This window comes from Scardinius erythrophthalmus (genome assembly GCF_964197995.2).
Source record: "Scardinius erythrophthalmus genome assembly, chromosome: 23".
NCBI lineage: Eukaryota > Metazoa > Chordata > Actinopteri > Cypriniformes > Leuciscidae > Scardinius > Scardinius erythrophthalmus.
The window spans coordinates 12,606,308-12,626,570 of record NC_138243.1 but is presented as its reverse complement, the minus strand read 5'-3'; the positions used below and the strand labels follow the sequence as shown (position 1 = coordinate 12,626,570).

At 38.1% G+C, this 20,263-nt stretch overlaps 2 protein-coding genes across 2 annotated transcripts; both read right to left on the bottom strand.

Moving 5' to 3' along the window:
* Window positions 1-2,044: 2,044 nt before the first annotated feature.
* LOC308684090 (uncharacterized protein) lies at window positions 2,045-6,329 on the bottom strand. The gene is made up of 3 exons (XM_081355127.1): window positions 6,251-6,329; window positions 6,096-6,148; window positions 2,045-5,994 (listed from the first exon to the last, which is right to left on the bottom strand). Exons 1-3 carry the CDS (start codon window positions 6,268-6,270, stop codon window positions 2,339-2,341), a joined length of 3,729 nt encoding a protein of 1,242 aa, XP_081211253.1. The 5' UTR covers window positions 6,271-6,329; the 3' UTR covers window positions 2,045-2,338.
* Window positions 6,330-6,897: 568 nt separating this feature from the next.
* On the bottom strand, window positions 6,898-20,252 carry atp6v1b2 (ATPase H+ transporting V1 subunit B2). The gene is made up of 14 exons (XM_081354643.1): window positions 18,922-20,252; window positions 12,535-12,590; window positions 12,342-12,440; window positions 12,153-12,246; window positions 11,994-12,071; window positions 11,724-11,863; window positions 11,172-11,273; window positions 10,985-11,082; window positions 10,612-10,735; window positions 10,364-10,514; window positions 10,188-10,270; window positions 9,538-9,642; window positions 8,729-8,858; window positions 6,898-7,886 (listed from the first exon to the last, which is right to left on the bottom strand). The coding sequence occupies exons 1-14, from the start codon at window positions 19,052-19,054 to the stop codon at window positions 7,750-7,752; spliced, it is 1,530 nt and encodes a 509-aa protein (XP_081210769.1). The 5' UTR covers window positions 19,055-20,252; the 3' UTR covers window positions 6,898-7,749.
* Window positions 20,253-20,263: the final 11 nt, after the last annotated feature.

The window sequence follows — 20,263 nt, the reverse complement described above, 5'->3', positions numbered from 1 at the left end:
ACTGTCTGTTTTTTTTTTTTGGCACCAGAATGCTGCCACCTCCTGAGGGCCATTGACACATCTGTCCATGATAGTGGCCTTAGTATTGAGCAGACGCATGTTGACCTATGGGACGTGACAAAGAGGTCACACCGGAGCAGCAGGACAAATGGCTCTAATGATGGTTACAAAAAAGAGAGATGCGGTGCCAAGTGGAGCATTGTATGCCAGGATATGTCCCCTTGCAAAAGACGAGAGTTGTACAAGAGCTTTCATCAAAAACATTTCTCATTCACAAAACACTGCTTGTCTATATTGAGCCTGACAGATGCTCTGAAGTGAGCATTTAGTCAGAGAGCGGGGAACGATCTATATGCTGATTACAGTTTATTATCATTTTCTTTTTTCAAACAGTTTCCTTTTTACCACAATTTCACTATATTGTAGATTGAGCATGTTGCCAGAAATGCCAACATTTCTACAGTTCATTGAAGTCTGAGTCATTCCTTACACCTTTTAAAGGGATACCAAAAAGAAAATTCTGACATCCTTTTCTGCCATCATCATTAAAAAAAAAGAAGAAGAAGGGTATTTTAAGAAAGGTTTCAGTCACCACCAGATTTTCTTACTTGTGGGTGGACTATCTCTTAAGCCATCACACCAGGGTTGTGATTTGGGCTTACCTGGTCATTCCAAAACCATGACTTTTCAATATCCTGGTGTCCTTGGTGTCATTGTTCTGTTGTAAAACTAAAAGCCAAGCTTTAGATGTTGGACAAATGGCCTCATATTTGTCCCTAGAATATATTGTTATACGGAGGAGTTCATGGATGACCGGAAGCAGTCCAGATCCTGTGACTCCAAAACAAACCTAAATTATCACTCCACCAACAGGCTTGATATCTCATAATTATATTTGGGGCTTTTTGTGGTACATTTGGTTAGGACTGTGCTGGAAATACCATTGTGCATTATGCCCAAACACCTTCACTTTGGTCCCTCCTGTGCAAATGACATATTACTTCTATGACTTTTTTATCTTTAGATATAAACCCATGGAAATAATACTCCATTTCTATCATCAAAATTCCTCAAACACTGAACCCACACATTTCAGCTGCAGCAATTTCATACACACAGCTGGACAGAATGGAAAACATATAACGCATGTCCTTTAAAGCAGCATTTCCACAGAAGACCATTACATGAAAATGAGAAAACAGGGTTGAACCACACCACAATCATCAAATCTCTAGTAAAAAAACAGCAATATTTTGAATGATCAGGCCTTTATATTAATCTCATGTTTTCTCTGTTCATTGTACAGTGCACAGTATAATCAGGCGTTAACATTCATTTAATCAAATCAATACCAAAGATGCATAATTTCATATGTACAATGCCATGTTGTTTATACACAATGTTTCCCACTATAATGTCTCAGAAAAAGTCTCAAAGGGCAAGACAGCCGAATGAAATATGGGTTCTTATTATATAGTCCTTGGTTTAAATGACCATAGCACCACTCTGTGGTAGCCTGCTGAATGTCATTTACAAGCTCTTATTCATAACTGTTTTAGGCTTTGGACAAATGAAACAACGGTGAAATTTGAGAAATAAACCCAAAATAAATGCAATTTATTATGGACCAGAAGGCAGGTCCATGGTTTTTGTCCTGACATTTTCCCCTGGCTGGGAATCTTTAGCAGTTAGAGAAGGCAAAAAGTGAACTTTGGTAGGCTTACAGACTATTCACTGTAAATCACCATCTGAGTGATTCTCCCACTCAAACCTTGCAACACTGCCAACTACTACAGACTTCAGTGTATAACTTTTATAGCCATTTTTATCTTCAGTTTTTTAACCTCAGGTTAAGTTCAGTTTTACTGATCTGAATTTCTGCCCAACAGAGCTTTTGCGCAATTGTTTTTCAATTGCCCAAATAACTTTCCAAATTGAGTTTATTAACCAATATAAACCAAATAATATTGATAATGGGTCTGGCATCAGTGCAAAAACATTAACATTTGAGGTGAAATAAAACAAGTAAAATAAGCATTAGAAATGTTATAGCTTTGAAGGAATCAGGAAATGAGGCAGCTACCAATCGCCAATATTTTAACATGAACAGCCAAAGCGTAATGAATAATATTAGCAAAGATCATGACACTAAAAAAAAGAAAAAAGATAGTCCCCAAATATTAGTTAAACAGTGAATGCCTACAAAAAAGTCATTAAGACAGCAACTGAATCTTAACCAATTTGGTAAAAAAAAAAAAAAAACAACGTTTCAAACATTTATTAAATTTTATTCTGGAAGACATCGCTTTGCATTATGAGGCAGTTTTTCTAGAGTCCCTTAGCCCTTGATGGGGAAGTAGTGCTTGAGAAATGGTTGCTTGTATAGCTGGACACCTGACCCAGATTCACGTAGGGCCTGTGCAGTCTGCGGGACACCAGAAAACATACCAACAGGAGATGCTTGGGCACTCAAGCCTACAGATGGAGCCCTGTTGGAACCTGAGGGGTGTTGCAATGTCACAAAACGTTCAGATATTTTCTTACTGCTTGGGGAGGTGGAAGGAGCTTGAGATGAAAGTCTAGAGGTTCTTTCAACTACACCGAGACCCTGGGTTAGCCGAGAGTCCGAGCTATACAGGCCATTTGTCCTCCGATTACTGATAGACTGACTAGAAATAGATAGTGGAGGGTAACCAAGCTTGGCATATGCATGGGACTCAGGGGTGTACTTGCTAGAGCGGCTTTGAGAAAGGAGCCAAAGGCCACCATAACTTGTGCTACCATCCTGTGCAGAAACAAACTGTCCTGACTCTCTGGATGAGCCTCCTGCTGAAGACAGGGAAGAGAACCTACTCTGCATTGGAGAGCTTTGAGACAGAGAGCTACCCTGTGACGCAACTACACCTGAGGTCTGAATATTTTGTGAAGGCTGCCATCTTTGGGGCTTCTGGCTTTGGGACACATAATAGCTCTGTAACTCTTGGTTGGACTGGCTGGCAGCACCTTGGGGTGAGGATAATGATACACTTGGATAGGAGGATGGAGACCCAGAGGCAAACTGACTTGGGGTACCTTGAGGCTGCACTGATCCACCATAAGTGTTGCTTCCCTGAAGGTTGAATGGAGTAGAGGACCCTGACAGGGTGCCATAGCTAGAGGTAAACTGCTTCCGTGAACTCTGGACTGTAGCAGACTGACTGGCAGCACCTTGGGGTGAGGATAGTGATACACTTGGATACGAGGATGAAGACCCAGAGGCAAACTGACTTGGGGTACCTTGAGACGGCAGTGATCCATCATAAATGGTGCTTCCCTGCAAGTTGAAGGGAGTAGGGGACACTTCCTGGGTTCCAGTGCTGCCTGTGATGGTAGAGATAAACTGCTTTCGTGAACTCTGGACTGTAGCGGACTGACTTGCAGCCCCTTGGGGTGAGGATAATGATACACTTGGATAGGTGGATGGAGACCCAGAGGCAAACTGACTTGTGGTACCTTGAGGCTGCACTGATCCACCATAAGCGTTACTTCCCTGAAGGTTGAATGGAGTAGAGGACCCTGACAGGGTACCATAGCTAGAGGTAAACTGCTTCCGTGAACTCTGGACTGTAGCAGACTGACTGGCAGCACTTTGGGCTGAGGATAGTGATACACTTGGATAGGAGGATGGATACCCAGAGGCAAACTGGTTTGTGGCACCTTGAGGCTTGAGTGATGCACCATATGTGGTGCTTCCCTGCAAGTTGAAGGGAGTAGAAGACCCTTTCTGGGCGCCAGTGCTGACTGTGAAAGGAGAAGTAAACTGCTTTTGTGAACTCTGGACAGTAGCAGACTGACCGGCAGCACCTTTGGGTGAAGATAGGGATGCACTTGGATAGGATGGAGACCCAGGGGCAAACTGACTTGTGGTGGCTTGGGACTTGAGTGATCCACCATAAGTGTTGCTTCCCTGAAGGTTGAATGGAGTAGAGGACCCTGACAGGGTGCCATAGCTAGAGGTAAACTGCTTCCGTGAACTCTGGACTGTAGCAGACTGACTGCCAGCACCTTGGGCTGAGGATAGTGATACACTTGGATACGAGGATAAAGACCCAGAGGCAAACTGACTTGTGGTACCTTGAGGCTGCAGTGATCCATCATAAGTGGTGCTTCCCTGCAAGTTGAAGGGAGTAGGGGACCCTTCCTGGGTTCCAGTGCTGCCTGTGATGGTAGAGATAAACTGCTTCCTTGAACTCTGGACTGTAGCAGACTGACTGGCAGCACCTTGGGGTGAGGATAGTGATACACTTGGATAGGAGGATGGAGACCCAGAGGCAAACTGACTTGGGGTACCTTGAGGCTGCACTGATCCACCATAAGCATTACTTCCCTGAAGGTTGAATGGAGTAGAGGACCCTGACAGGGTGCCATAGCTAGAGGTAAACTGCTTCCGTGAACTCTGGACTGTAGCAGACTGACTGCCAGCACCTTGGGGTGAGGATAATGATACACTTGGATAGGAGGATGGAGACCCAGGGGCAAACTGACTTGTGGTACCTTGAGGCTGGACAGAACCACTGTAAGTGTTACTCATTCCGTGAGAAGCAAAACCAGTATAGGCACCAAACCGAGCCCCAGAGCCATGATAAACAGCTTGGTGTGAAGACATGGGAACACTCACATATTTGGTAGGAGATGCAGGGGCATACATACCCACAATGCCCTGAGGCTTCAGAGATAAAGTAGAAGTAGAGTAACTACCTCCCATCACAGGGAAAACATGACTGGAAGTCGTCAATTGAGTGCCAGACCTGCTCTGGGTGCTTGTAGACACACTAGGTGAACTTTGAACACTTGTGTACTGGCTAGAAACCCCAATTGGTAAGGCACCAAAATTGCTATACATCAGGGATCCCGGGGCATACTGACTTGAAGTGCTAGGTAATTGGGACACACCCCCATAACTGCCATTTTCAACTTGCCCAGAACTTCTAGACAATTCAGGCCCAGAGCTTCCCTGAGAAGTGGAAGCAGAGGCCTGAGTCAAGTTAGACAAAATGCTTTGAGAAAGACTACTCTGAGTGTCTAGAGGTAAAGCAGGACCTGTTGACTGTGAATCTGTGTTAACCACAAACAAGCTGGGAGTGCTTTGACTATTACTAGACTGGCTAGAAACCTCCAAAGGTGAAGGCAGGAGCTGATTGGAGGTTTCTTGAGATTGGGGAGACAAGTCAACTTGAAAGGAAGAGCCAGAAGCGTCCAACAAACTGCCAGAACTACCCTGAGAGCTCTGACTATACAGACTGGGAGTACTCTGATCACTGGTAGACTGACAAGAAACATAATTAAGCTTGTTATAGGAGTCTGGGGTATCAGAGGCACCTTGAGACTGAGACAAACCACAGTAAGTGATTTCACCCGGAGGGGAGATCGATTGACCAGAGCCTTCTGAAAGTGGTACAGGGCTACCTTGAAAGTTGTAAATGGCACCTGGAGCAGATGAACTGTTGTACAAGATACTCTCCTGAGAGAAAACAGGCAAAGTGGCTTCTGTTGACTTAGCACCAGAAGTTTCCTGGGAGCTGGACATGTACAAACTAGGGGAGCTCTGACTACTGGTGGACAGGCCAGAAGTGCCAAGTATAGCAGGGAAACTAGTACTTTCTCCTTGTGCAGAAGCACTTGCAGTATCCGTAATGGTTGATCCAGAGGAACCATGGAGCAATTTCAAACGGCCTGCAAGCTGTTTATTTAAGGGTAGGGTCAAGGACGCTAAAATTGAGCTGCTTGGAGCGGTTTGGGCATAGGACGTCGATTCAAGCCTGCTGGAAACACCACCTTTAACAAACTTGAATAAGTTCAGCCTTTTCACGGGTCTGTTAGTGAATAAACTAGAGTCCACTTCAGCCAAAGTCCCAGTCACAGGGACCTCTGGCACAGAAGACTGGACTGCACGAGGTGAGAAAGTATTGTCAGAAGGCTGACCCCACTGGTGGTGGGCATTTGAATAAGCGCCACCTGTGAATTAAACAAAATAGAAGGATTTGTAGACAAACCTGATAATAAAATAATAATAAAAAAAATCCTTAGCAAACCAAGGAGAGATAGATAAATTGTACCTTTAAATCCAGAAACATTACCCAAAACCAGGAAGATTACAAACAAGGATAACCTACAAGTATTTACACAAAATATTAAATACATAACATAAAAAACAAACTCAATATTTGCAGAATTATTCACAAACACAGACTGATTAAATGAATAAACTCACTTGTTACACCATTGATCCATAGCAAACAAAACCCTTTTCACTTTCTCAAAACACCAAACAAATGCTACAAATACACGTAGCTGGAGATAAGTGTATTGTATAGGCCCTCATTTGTCCAATTAGAGCAAATAACTAATTAGATGAAACATCATTCACCTGGGAAACTAACTGGCTGTTAAGAGATAACTGATGATTGTTTCATGAAGGCTCTGATACCCTCTGTTGTTTAAACATTGTAAAGCAGATAATTATTTCAGACTTTCATCTAATGTCTAGGATATTCTCATATACCTTACACAAAATGTGCCTCATCACCTCAGGATGACCTTTATGAATTGTTTGTTTTATGAAATTACATAGTGTCTTGCAGACTTTGCAGAGACAATTACTGATATATGGGGCAGATACATTTTAGGATTGGGCACATGCAGAAGTAAGAACAAAGCTGTTTATGCTAAATTGGGTGGAGTCTAAAAACAATCCTGTACATTTTCTTGTCTGACTTAGCACGTTACATGGACATGGTCTTTTCAATGTCTTACAAAATGTGTTTGCACAATTGAGAACCACTGTGCTTTGTAAAGTCCCTAGTACCCTGTTGTGCAAATTTAATCAGTACCAAAATTGACATCAGTCAATCAGGATGTGCAGTGCTGCAGTATTATATTTGATTACTTTCATCATGATCATTAATTTACACCACAGCAAAGTTTATTTAATGAAGCAAGTGGTCACATACATATTTCCAATATAGTGTTCATGCATTAGGATAATGACTTCATTATGAATTCACTTGATATTACGCACTGTATCACAGTAAATATTTATGGCACCAAAATAAATTATAATAAATACATTTCTTACACAACTATAAATTAAACATTTTTATACAAAACATAAATTAACTAAAGGTACAACAAAGCATGAAAAAAAAAATATTGCTCAGTGTTTGGATTTCTTCCTTTGATTTGATGGGGCCACTGTGCTTATCTATTCCCTTTTAATGCATTCTATGAACGTATGGCTTCCTTTTATACTTTATGATACATTTGTACTTATAGATATGTAGTGAATTCATTATAATGACAAATTCATAGAATACATTAAGCCATTATACATTAATCTTGGCACTTTTTGAAATAAATAAACATTGTTTTGTGACATACTAGTAGTTTGTCAGTTCTAAAATTTTCTAAAAAGTTGGCCTTTACATCATATACCACTTGGTCAGAACACTGTTTGACACACTGAACAACACACAAAAGAACTTCCACACTATATTGTAGCGACGATATTCATACAATATTTTCTTTACTACTTAGCAAAACTTTCACAATAAATAAATACCAAGAGCAGCAATGAAAAACGACTTTGTAATCCGTCAGTGTAGACTTTGTGTATTTGATTTGATCAGAGAGATTGAGTAACATTTAGACGTGTAGAAGACAGATTCATAGCTGATTGAAAGACAAAATGAATGAACAAGGAAAAAAGCAAGACTAATGTTTGGAGTCTCGGGGATAAAACTCAGCCAGAGTGCTCTGAGGAATCCTCTTCAGCATCTCTTTGGGGAAGATTCTCAAGAGCTGCCAGCCAATGTCCAATGTTTCGAACACAGTTCGATTCTCATATGCACCTGTGATACGAAACAAGTTAGGTTCATTCTGAAGTAATATATATATATATAGTACAGTCCATTGCCATTCACGGAATTTGATTGCATTTGATAAAAAAAGAAAAAGTATACACTATTTGTTTCTTTTTCTTCTTTCTAAATGTCCTTTCACACCAAACTTGAATAATGTGAAAAAAATAAAATAAAAAAAAAGGATTTAGAATGCAAACAATGCATTCCTAAAAAGCTATTCACACTGGGGTGAACATATGCCTGACAACAAACTAAAGTTTTTGTTTCTTTGTACAGTGCTGAAACAGCATTAACAAATAAAGTTATAATCATCGGATCATGTGACTGTAACCATTGCAGGTACACATATCAGTATATCTCAACGTGCCAATAAGCATTAAAAAAAGATTCAGAATTATTTGAAAGTAATAAAGATAGAAAATGCAAGCATTTGGTACAGTATTTCAAGTGTTTGGTTTGCAAGGGCCTTTAAGAAATAGTTCCCCCAAAAATAAAACATTCTGTAATCATTCACTCATCTTCAAGTTTGTTCTGCTGAACACAAAAGAAGATATTTTGAAGAATGTGGTTAACAGTTGCTTGTCCCCATTGACTTCCATAGCATGAAAAAAAAAACCTATGAAAGTCAATGGGGACCACATTTGGTTACAGTTTGGTTACTCACATTCTTCAAAATATCTTCTTTTGTGTTCAACAGAACATAGAAACTCAAACAGATTTAGAACAACCTGAGGGTGAGTAAATTACAGAATATTTGTTTTTGGGTGAACTATCCCTTTAAAATGAGATTTTTTACATCATTCCACAGGTGCCCTCCTGTTGTTACTTACCCTGGGCAATAAAGTTCTTCTCAAATTTCTGTAAGAACTCCAAGTACAACAAGTCATCCGATGTCAGTGCTTCTTCCCCAACCACGGCCTTCATTGCTTGCACATCTTTCCCGATAGCATAGCAAGCATACTGCAAAAGAGGAGATGCTTTGTCACAGACAAGTCAAATGTCCATACACAATTAACTCAAACCATTAGATAATTAAAATAAACATATGCATGAAGAAAAAACCCAACAACAATTATTTGTGAAAGAGACCAAGTGCTTTGATCATAATACAGGTGTTGTTCTTTCTTCGTTTCTTTACAATTTACAATACCATTCAAATGTTTGGGTTAGAAAGTTTATATATTTATTTTTTGAAATAATTTTTATTTATTTATTTAGCAAGGATGTAGTAAACTGTTCAAAAGGGGGGAAAAGACTCTTCACAAAACATTTCTATTTCAAATAAATGCTGTTCTTTTCGAACATTCAATTCAAAGGATCCTGGAAAAACAGTTTTTTAAAATTGATAATAATAATAATAAATGTTTCTTGAGCATCAAATCAGCACATTTCTGAAGGACCATGTGACACTTAAGTCTGGAGTAATGATGCTGTAAATTCAGCTTTGTCATCACATAAACAAATTACAATTTAGAATATTAAAATAGAAAACAGGCATTTTAAATGTAAATAATATTTCACAATTTTACTGTATTTTGCATCAAATAAATGCAGTCTTTGTGAGTATAAGAGACTTTTTTCAAAAAAATATTACAAACCCCAAACTTCTGAACAGTAATGTATGTTCATCCATACTTACCAGCTGATTAGAAACATCTGAGTGGTCTTTGCGTGTCATTCCCTCGCCAATGGCTGATTTCATCAATCGAGACAAAGAAGGTAGTACATTGATAGGAGGATAGATCTGCATAGAAATATCAATAGTTGGTATAAAACAGCACATGCGACTTATTAAAGTGTATTAAAATTAAAATTCTGTCATTGTTTACTTAAACTCATGTTGTTCCAAACCAGCAAGTCTTTCGTTCATCTTCAGAACACAAATGAAGATATTTTTACTACAATCTGAGTGTTTTCTGTCACTCCATTGACAGCTACGCAACTACCACTTTCACTTCTGAAGAGACACGATCGCTTTAAATGCTGAACAGATTTAATTTAGGCTTTTATTCAAATATAAACATTTATCAACTCACACATCAGTTTTGGTAAACGGAAGCTCAAGCATGTTGTGTTACACAGGATTAGTTTTACAATTGAAGCGTCAAAGTGGTAGTTGCATAGCTGTCAATAGAGATTACAGAAAGCTCTCAGATTTTAGTAAAAATATCTTCATTTGTGTTACTAAGATGAACGAAAGTCTTACGGGTTTGGAACGACATGAGGGTGAGTAAATGATGACAGAATTCTCAACTAATGTCACACTGTAAGCTTGTTTCCATCACTTGCCTGTCTGTTATGAAGCTGTCTGTCCACATAAATTTGACCCTCAGTGATGTATCCAGTTAAATCCGGAATAGGATGGGTAATATCTGCAGATAATAGTAAGCAAACCATTAAAGTAGTAAGCAAATCCGTTATGATGATATAAGGATTAAAAGATGAGTAGGTAGATGTTTGCTGACCATCGTTGGGCATAGTGAGGATTGGGATTTGGGTGATGGAGCCATTGCGTCCCTCCACACGTCCGGCCCTCTCGTATATAGTGGCCAGATCGGTGTACATGTAACCTGGGAAACCACGTCGACCAGGAACCTCTTCTCTAGCCGCAGAGACCTTCAAGACCATGATAGAGTTTAATGCATAGCAATGAGTAGCAAGTTTAGAATGAATCCTAACGGCTGTCAGTATAAATTCACACATTATGTCGTACCTCTCGTAAAGCCTCGGCATAAGAGCTCATGTCAGTCAATATGACCAGCACGTGTTTCTCACACTGGTAAGCCAGAAACTCAGCCGCGGTAAGTGCAAGCCGAGGGGTGATGATGCGTTCAATCCTGAAACAGGGAAATATAACTTTTTGTTGCTCCCTTATCATTTACTCACGTTCATGTCGTTCCAAATAAGCATGGCATTTTTAAGTATTATACTTATTACTCTTCTTGAATTCATTTAGTTTTGGTCTACTTGGAACCATTTAGAACACAAGTCATATAGAACGACATGAGGGTGAGTAAATGATGACAGAATGTTATTTTTGTGTGAACTATCCCTTTACTTTCAAGAATATTTGAGAGAATACTGACGTGGGATCATTGGCCAAATTTAAAAAGAGGCACACGTTGTCCATGGACCCGTTCTCTTCAAAATCGGACTTAAAAAATCTTGCAGTCTCCATGTTGACCTAAAGATACAACCAATGTCATGAAGATATCCCACTGGTATGGATGCATATATTTAGATCGAAAACTTTTAATCCCATGTGCTCCTCACCCCCATGGCAGCAAACACAATGGCAAAGTTATCCTCACTGTAATCCATCACATCTTTGGATTTCTTCACCAATCCCGCCTGACGACAGATCTGTGCAGCAATCTGGGAAAATAAAATAAAATCAAGGATCAATTGTTAGATAACTACATTAGACTTAAGTACTCAAGTTCTTAAATTAAAATAGGCATTTTTGGGTAAGGAGAAGCAGTCAAGCAACAGAAGTGGACAGCACGTAAGTGTATTTGTTTTTATTTCTCATTTGATTTAAGCACAGTTGTGGTTGCTAGGAAACATTGTTTTGTTTACTGTGTTTACTGGTAAACTGTGTTTACGATTTGTTCTCATGCCATGTCGTGTGGTTTTTCAGTTTCATTCGGTTAAATACTAAGGTAATGTTTCAGATACTACCAATGATGTTTCAGGCAGGCACAACTGAAATAGAAATCTTTTGTAACATTATAAATGTAAATAAGGTCACTTTAATATATTGTATAAAAGTATTCATTTCTTTCAAGAACCACCCCAAAGTAGATGGACTGACAGCGGCCTCACCTCATTGTGGGGTAGACCAGCCGCAGAGAAAATGGGAATTTTTTGGCCTCTGGCAATACTGTTCATGCCATCAATGGCAGAGATGCCGGTCTGGATCATTTCCTCAGGATAAATACGGCACTGAGGATTAATCGGCTGACCTGCAGGAAGCAGGATGGAATTTGATGGTACATTTATCATCAATATAATAAAAAAACAAAACACTGATGACAATTTATGAGCATAACAGTTTATGTGGTGCATCACAAAGACAGCCTCATTGAAATGTACCCATGATGTCTAAGTAGTCCTCCGCCAACACAGTAGGCCCTCGATCAATTGGCTTTCCTGATCCGTTGAACACACGACCTGTAATAGACTTCAAGTTTAACCAAATACACATAATAAAAAACATCACATGGCTTCAGAATGTCTCTTTTTTATTATTACCCAGCATATCCTCGGACACAGGTGTACGCAAAATGTCCCCTGTAAATTCACATGTGGTTTTTTGGGCATCAATACCAGATGTTCCCTCAAACACCTAAAAATGAAATAATGAGATGCTACAAATCAGATTACAAAATGGGGGGTGGAAAAGAAAACATGTAGGTCTATTTGAAGATGTTATTCCCTGACCTGAACCACAGCTTTGGAGCCTGTGACCTCCAGCACTTGTCCGCTCCTCTTGGTGCCATCAGGGAGAGTCAGATGGACAATCTCAGCATACCTGGGGAACTGCGCCAGGTAACCAGTTAACATTGCATTAAAAACATCAATGTAATCCAGTACTTTCCAAACAAATTAGCTGATGTTTGCAGAAATCCAATACCTTCACATGATCCAAAATCACCAGGGGTCCATTAACACCAGCCACGGTTTTATATGCTGAGCACACAATAAACATGAATGTCACAACACAAGAGTGTTTTCATAGTCTAGATCAAATCACAATACAACTAAGGGTTTTCTCTTAATTACACAAAGAAAATCTGTAAGCACTGCATTAAGGAAAACAAATACAGTAAAAAAATAAAACACATCACCTGATAAAATATGACATCATGCTATGGTCAAAGTGTCTTAAAAAGAAAAATAAAGAAAACAAATGAGAGTGTGTCATTAATATTATATGAAAACATAAATAACAGATATAAATAACAAACATGAATAACAGAGATGCTCAGAATAAGAAAATAAAACGGCATGATGCCTTAGCAATTGGTTATTCCTATCCAAACATTATGTATACATTTAAGAAATAATTAGAAATTTTTATTTTTTAACTAAAACAACTTAAACTTGAGTAGGGAATGAACATGTTTAAATTTCGTTTTTAAAGCTCCTTGTGTGTTTTGACCATCAATGCATCTGATGATGCCGTCATCTATGGCAAGCTAATTTAACATTATTCCTCACAACTAACTATTTATATTTTTAGTACTTATTTAGCCTAATTTCTAGTAAAATAAAAATTAGTAACCAGTGGGGTGTGCGATATTGACAAAAAATGGTATCTCAACATTTTCTGGGATTTTATTAATAACGATAATTAGACGAAATTTTGCTCAGTGTGTTAATTGTGTTGGCACCTTGTCAGGTTTAGAACTGCCGTGGACAGCTGACTCCTAAAGTCTTTGATATTTGTCTGTTCGCAGTACTGACAAAAATGATCTTTTCAAATAAGTTTAAATAGATTTTAACCTTTTATAGGCATTTCTACCTTTGTAAAAAATGTTTTAACCTAATTAAATGTATGCATCATCTTTTGTTGAATTCTTACATTTGATCAATAAATTAAATTAGAATAATGAGACACAATAGGGCTTTTACCATAGTAGACTGTAAAGAAATATGGACGCAGTGTGACGTGACGTCACCCGTAGGGTTTCTGAAGAGCATTTTTAAAGCCCAAAGTGGGCGGAGCCGGCCGTCGTCATCTTGGTAGCGTGTCACCAAAAGTCACTCCCAGATAACCGAAAATGGGCAAAGAGGCGGGATTAGCTGAGCTGACGTGATGGCTAACAGACAGCAAACAAACGGCTAGTAGTGACAGCAGCGGCAATCCACGTGTCACTCAAGTGGCCACACCCTTAAAGGGATACTCCACTTTTTTCAGAAATATGCTCATTTTACAACTCCCCCAGAGTTAAACAGTTGAGTTTTACTTTTTTAGAATCCATTCAGCCGAACTCCGGTTCTGACGGTACCACTTTTAGCATAGCTTAGCATAGATCATTGATTCTGACGAGTCCAGTAGCATTTCCATGGGTGCAACAGGCGTAATGATATGACGCAGCGCCTGAAAATAGTTCTAATAGGTTAGACAAACTTAGTCCCGGTCACGTTGGAAGAAGTTACCGAGCTGGGGACTATTTTCAGGCGCTGCGTCATATCATTACGCCTGTTGCACCCATGGAACGGCCGCACAGTTCCTTGATTATTACGCCGGAATGAGAGTAGTTCCTAGCCATATAGGCTTAGAAAATCGCAACTTTTCATTTTCCGTCGATCTTAGTACATGGTTTAACTACAGAAGAGTCAAGTTTTAAATAGGAAAAATATTAAAACTCTTTGGTCATTTTGAAAGAAATGCTACTGGACTCATTAGAATCAATGATCTATGCTAAGCTATGCTAAAAGTGGTACCGTCAGAACCGGAGTTCGGCTGAATGGATTCTAAAACGGTAAAACTCAACTGTTTAACTCTGGGGGAGTTGTAAAATGAGCATATTTCCGAAAAAAGTGTAGTATCCCTTTAATTATGCAGAGCTTTAAGGCTTAATATGATTTAAACGGATGAGTTATAAAAGAAATTCACCCCCTCACAGTTGTCATGAAGGGCAAAATTAGCTATATAGACCAAAACCACTTTTTGCACCAGGCTGTAAACACATTTTTTTCTGCTGTAAATTTGGGCATATTAACATGGGGGGTATATGGGATTGACTCTCTTTAGAAGCCTGTCTCTAGCGGCCAGTTGATGAATTGCAGTTTAAGTCACTTCCGTGTTCGATTCAAGAGAGAGACCGGAAGATTGACGCTTGGCTTTTACCAGTCAAATGCAACAAAATGCATCTTTGATGCCTCGCGTTTTCGAACCTGAAAAACGCGTTAGGTGTGATCGGGCCTAATATAGCAAAGCACCTGAAAGACCGACACCCGGATCTATATAAATAATTTCGAGAGGTTGATAACTCTTCTCATTTTAACATTTCTGAAACATTAACCAAGATGGCCTAGTATTGTTGTTGATATGAGTGTGTGTTGTCTCGTTTTTTCACTGTAATTCTTGAAGTTAATATAATCTGACTGAGGAATCTTAGACAAGTAAATATTTTAACTGTGATCAAATGTAAATTAACTTGTGCTTATTCAACTTTATTAAAAAAAATATTATTTAATTCTGCAATTTGCCTTCATTAGCGATTATCATCAATTTGATTACACAGATACTAATTAAACTAAACTGAGCTAGACTGATGTCTCTGCAAACATCTCTGAATTCAATAATGAAATGCCTTTAACTGAAAATTGAATGTTTAATATTATTATACATTACTGACACTCTATCCTCCAATTTGATACTGTTAAGTGCTTTGACAATCCGTATTGTTAAAAGCACTATATAAATAAAGGTGACTTGACTTCATGTCGATCCAGTGAGCATTGTTTTCGCGTTATGCATGCACGTTTGCGTTTAAATATGTTCATCAAATAACGTTAATGTATTAACCAGCATTTATGCTTTTGAACAAGTGCACTACCTCAGGACATTTTTGTTCATGTAAAATATACCTCATTGTCATGTTCTAGACTTGTTATATTTAGCTTTAAATAAAAAAAATAAAAAATAAAAAATATTGTGGCAGTTTTTTTCTCCGTGGTATCGAAAATGGTATCGAATATCGATATTTTTCAAGGTATCGTATTGAAGTTAGAAATTCTCGTATCGTGACAACACTACTACCCAGGAATCCTTGCGAAAGGCCAATCAGACAACGGATGGGAGGAGATTTCGCTCACGGACAATTGTTGACATGGCTGAGAAGAAAATATTACGTTTTTTATGACCTAGATGTACATTTTACCAGTTGTAACCTACAGTTTATACAAACATTATGGTCATCGAGCAGTGGTTGATGTCTCAAACATAATAATAGCGCGTTGAATAATACGATCGCATTATGATTCATTAAATAAATAGAACGGAATGTCAGGGCTTTACTGAGTCATATGTAAACATAGTATGAATATTGAAACCTGTAAATTCATCTGAAACTCAAGCACATTTTCATTATGTGTTAAAATTGTAATCTTAGTTCAAATGGAACATTATATATTATTATGTACAACTGTATACATCATTTAAATATGCATGATGTATCTATTGTCTAATGCCCAGGTGGCATGCACAATATAAAAATGTAGAACTGTAAAATTAGGCTGTGTAGTTGACATGGAGATAAGACGTCGGAGAGCAAAAATGTGATTTCTCCTGTCCAACAACAACCAGACCATTATTTCCGGAGTGACGATCGAGTCTGTCCCAAAAATACCTCTCAATGCGCCCTCGTGGAGTCGCGCCAAGGGCCCTATAGGTCTGCACTACATGACTTCACCAAAGTGTCTGAGGAAGTCCACAAGTTCCGGAGTGTGCCATTTGGGACAGGGCCAAAGTGCATTTTAATAGACTAAATCATCCAGTGAAAGTGTGCACTCTAAATGTACAAGCGCACTAGTCTAACCCACTAGACTACATCACGTAGTGTTAGTGTATGCGTGCACTCTCTAGGTGTGTTTTTGAAAAGTGAGGGACATACTAATGTCAGATCGCACATCATTAAAACAACAATCACGATCGTAGACGGTATATATCACACACACTAGCAGGGGTTGAACAGACTAGTTGACTTCAGTGGTCTGCCATGATACTTTAAAGGGGACATATCATGCTAAATCCACTTTTTTAGCCCTTAAATGCATTTTGTTGTATATTTGGAGTGTTTAGAAGTACAAAAAAGTTGAAATTATTTTCTTCAGGTGCTTCGTTGATATCTTTATATTCTGTTTTGGTCATATTTTTCAACCTGTTCAGATTTTTCTGTTATCTATGACGTTTTGTGAACAATCATGTCACAGTATTTGCAGCGGAACTGCCAAATAAGGACATTGACTTCCAGCCCAACACTTCGAGCAATCCGCCATTTTTTATTTCTCGCTGCAATTTTGTAGTCCAAGCTAAAAGATGCAGAAGTTACGAGAGGGTAAGTTAAAATGTTCGGTTGTTGGATGTAGTAACCCACACGCTTCATTACACCGTCTAATGTAGATGAACTGCCGCGCTTATGACAGTGCGCATGTTTGACTGAAAGAACGAGCAGAGAGAGAGAGAGACCCGGTCGCGCGCGCATTCACTCTCTCTCTTCAGACCCTGGCGAAAGTGTAAACCTTCTCCATACTAGACGCTGTCTTGCTCTCTCTCCCTCGCACATATTAATCAAAATAAATCGACACGGTGGTAAAAGGTCGGAAGACCAAAGTTTCATGTATAAATACAGTAACACACCATTGCGATACATCCATATGAAGACGTTGTTCTGCAGGTTCGTCGTCTTCATTTTCATCTCGCTCCGGCTCCGGACTCTGGCTCGAACATGTAAGGCTGGCTGGACAAGTCTTCCGTTGTTGACATTTTGTTAATAACGTGTGAATAAAAAGTTTCTGTGCTGCTATAATCGTATCTCTGCTATTAAACTACAAAAATGGCCGAACGGGGTGGAGTTGAACCTCTGCAAACTGTAGAGGGGCGGGGTATGATGTGTCTCAATTGTATTTAAAGAGACCGCACCAAAACGAGTTGCTGTCAGACGCACACCAGAAAAGGGGTAAAAAGGGGGCCTGTGGAGCTATAATAATGAGGAATTCAGACCCAAGCATTGCAGTTCTGCTTTATATAGACTACAAATGTATGATTTATATGTTAAAAGGAACGATTTAAAAGCATGATATGTCTCCTTTAAGCTTGACGTCGACAAGTCGCTGATCATTCATGGCCTAAAGAGGGCGCAACATGGTAATAAATCTTTGAAGTCCACTTTTACGCTCTGTTTCAGTTAAAATGACAAATAAATGCATACTCAGAGAGCGCTCCACAAGATATGTTTGATTATACCATCTGAATGCTCAAAATTGATCGCGTGAACCCGCTACGTTCTGTTCAAATGCTCTGATAATAACAGCTTTGTAGGACTATACATTATTTGGATAACTTGTCAAAAATAATTATATTAAATCAAAATTTTGTTGGATAGAACTGAATAAATAATAATATATATATTGTTTTTTTTTTATAATTAATATATTTCCAGTCCAATTTTAGTGTGACTTTCAATAAAAGTGTGGTTATTTTGTTTGATTGTCTTGTATTTCTTAAAATCAGTTTTTGGCCAAGTGTATCCAGATTTTTCAGTTTCAGCCCAGAGTTTTCATTTCGGAGCATCCCTACGTTTCACAATTTTATTCTGTTTATGTCACTTTCAGTGTGAGTCTATTTTTTTCTTGGTATTGTGCATAATATAAAATTAAAATGTATAATAAAAATAGGCCCATATGATTTAATTTATTGATGTGAAAAATAATATTTCTATAATTACTAATATATATAATATTATATAACTGAAATATAATTTTCCTTATTTTTATGGTAACTATTCAGTAGGTAATAATTGTTATATGTTATTCTGGAAGTAATGAAAAAAGAACTAGTAACACAAATACATACTAGTTAAGGAATAGTCTAAATGCTGAAACGGCTTGCCACTCCATCACGATGCAGATCCTACACGCATCAACCTAAATCATGTTGATTTATTAACATCTAATGTGATGAAAAACCAATCATTCATTTAATTTTTAAGATCAGGCAATCAGAGGTAAACAATATGCATGAACAGAGAATATACCCTCTAACGTTAGCTAGTAAACTGACCCTTTATTATTTACCTGACTGCATGTAACGTATTTATCATAAATGTACAACATCAGAAATGTCAAAATGTTATAAGTCTACAGTTGAAAATAACATGATGATTAGCAGATTCAGTGTAAGTTAAATACAAAACACGTCATTCATTCGTTGCGCCATACACACATCATTGTATCGCTCTAGTGGAGTTCTGTTTGTAAGGGCCCTTCATAGTCAGCACTGGACACTCACTCAATCTCGGCTGAGAAATGTAGTCACGAGTCACGGCAAGGACATTTTCCCGGACGGCGACGTGTTTGGTCCCGGTAACCGCAGATGATATTTCGCTGACAGCTCCGCTCACCATTCCCCTAAGAGCCTTCATGATGACTATAATACTCAAAAATCACTACAGGTCTGAAGCTAAGCGTGACAACACGGCTGCACATGCGCAATAGTGCTTATGTGTTTCTCTCCCCTCCCCTTTTCAAAATCGACGCAGTGGACGATGACGCCCTCTAGAGGTGTATGAGGTCACGATAACCTATGACGGTATAATAACATATTTTATTACATTTCTCTAGATATTACAATATATTATTAGAATAACAATGTAAAATGTTTAACTGAAAATTCTGGAAAAAAAATATTTATATTCCCCTTTTACTTTAGCGGCACAAACCTTTTTTTATTGTTTATATGTTCTCCAACATGATTTGAAAATGATCCAAAGCACATCTTGTGCTTCAGTGGAAGCAACGAAACATCTGTACAAAGCTCTAGTGCTCATTGTCAAAATAGTTTCTTTTTTTGTGTGTTTGACCTAGAAATAAAGTTCAAAGTTTCAAATTTTAAGTCATATTGTCTCTTTGTTAAAACACTTCCAGATTTAAAATATATTTTGAAGCCCAGATTTTAAATGTAGTCTCAGACACTACTGAACTTCATGTAAAATTAATTTAATTTTTTTTTTTAATAGTTATTGTAAAATTATTAGTCAAGTTTATTACTGCATTCATTTAGATACTACATAAAATATGTACAAAAATCAACAGACTTTCATATCTTAACCAAAAATCTTGATTTTTAAAAACGTTAATATCTGTTATTTGTCAAAAAATTGATCTTCATTTTATACAATGCAATTTTTTTTATTTTATACAATACATTTTATTCTCAAATTTAACATACAAGTAATTGCTTAAAATTCCTATTTCAGTTAAAACCTTTTATAACGTTAACATTTTCAGTATAACATCTGCAAATCTTAATAGTACAAACAGAACTATTTTGATTGCACTTTATTTGACAGTACGTGCACTTACAGTATACTTACCTAAGTACTGGGTAATAGGTCACTACATGGTTTAAGGTTAGGTTAAGGGGGAGGTAGGTTGTTCTTAGTTATTACACAGTTATTGTACAGTAATTATAGTAAGTACATAGTATGCATATGGGGAACAGGACTGTAAAATAAAGTGCTACCATTATTTTTTATGGGCAAAAACAAAGACGTCATCCTTCCTGTAAAAAACAAAACAAAAAATAACTATCATTCAAATGCATTTCAGTAACATCTTTAGGAAGATAAAAA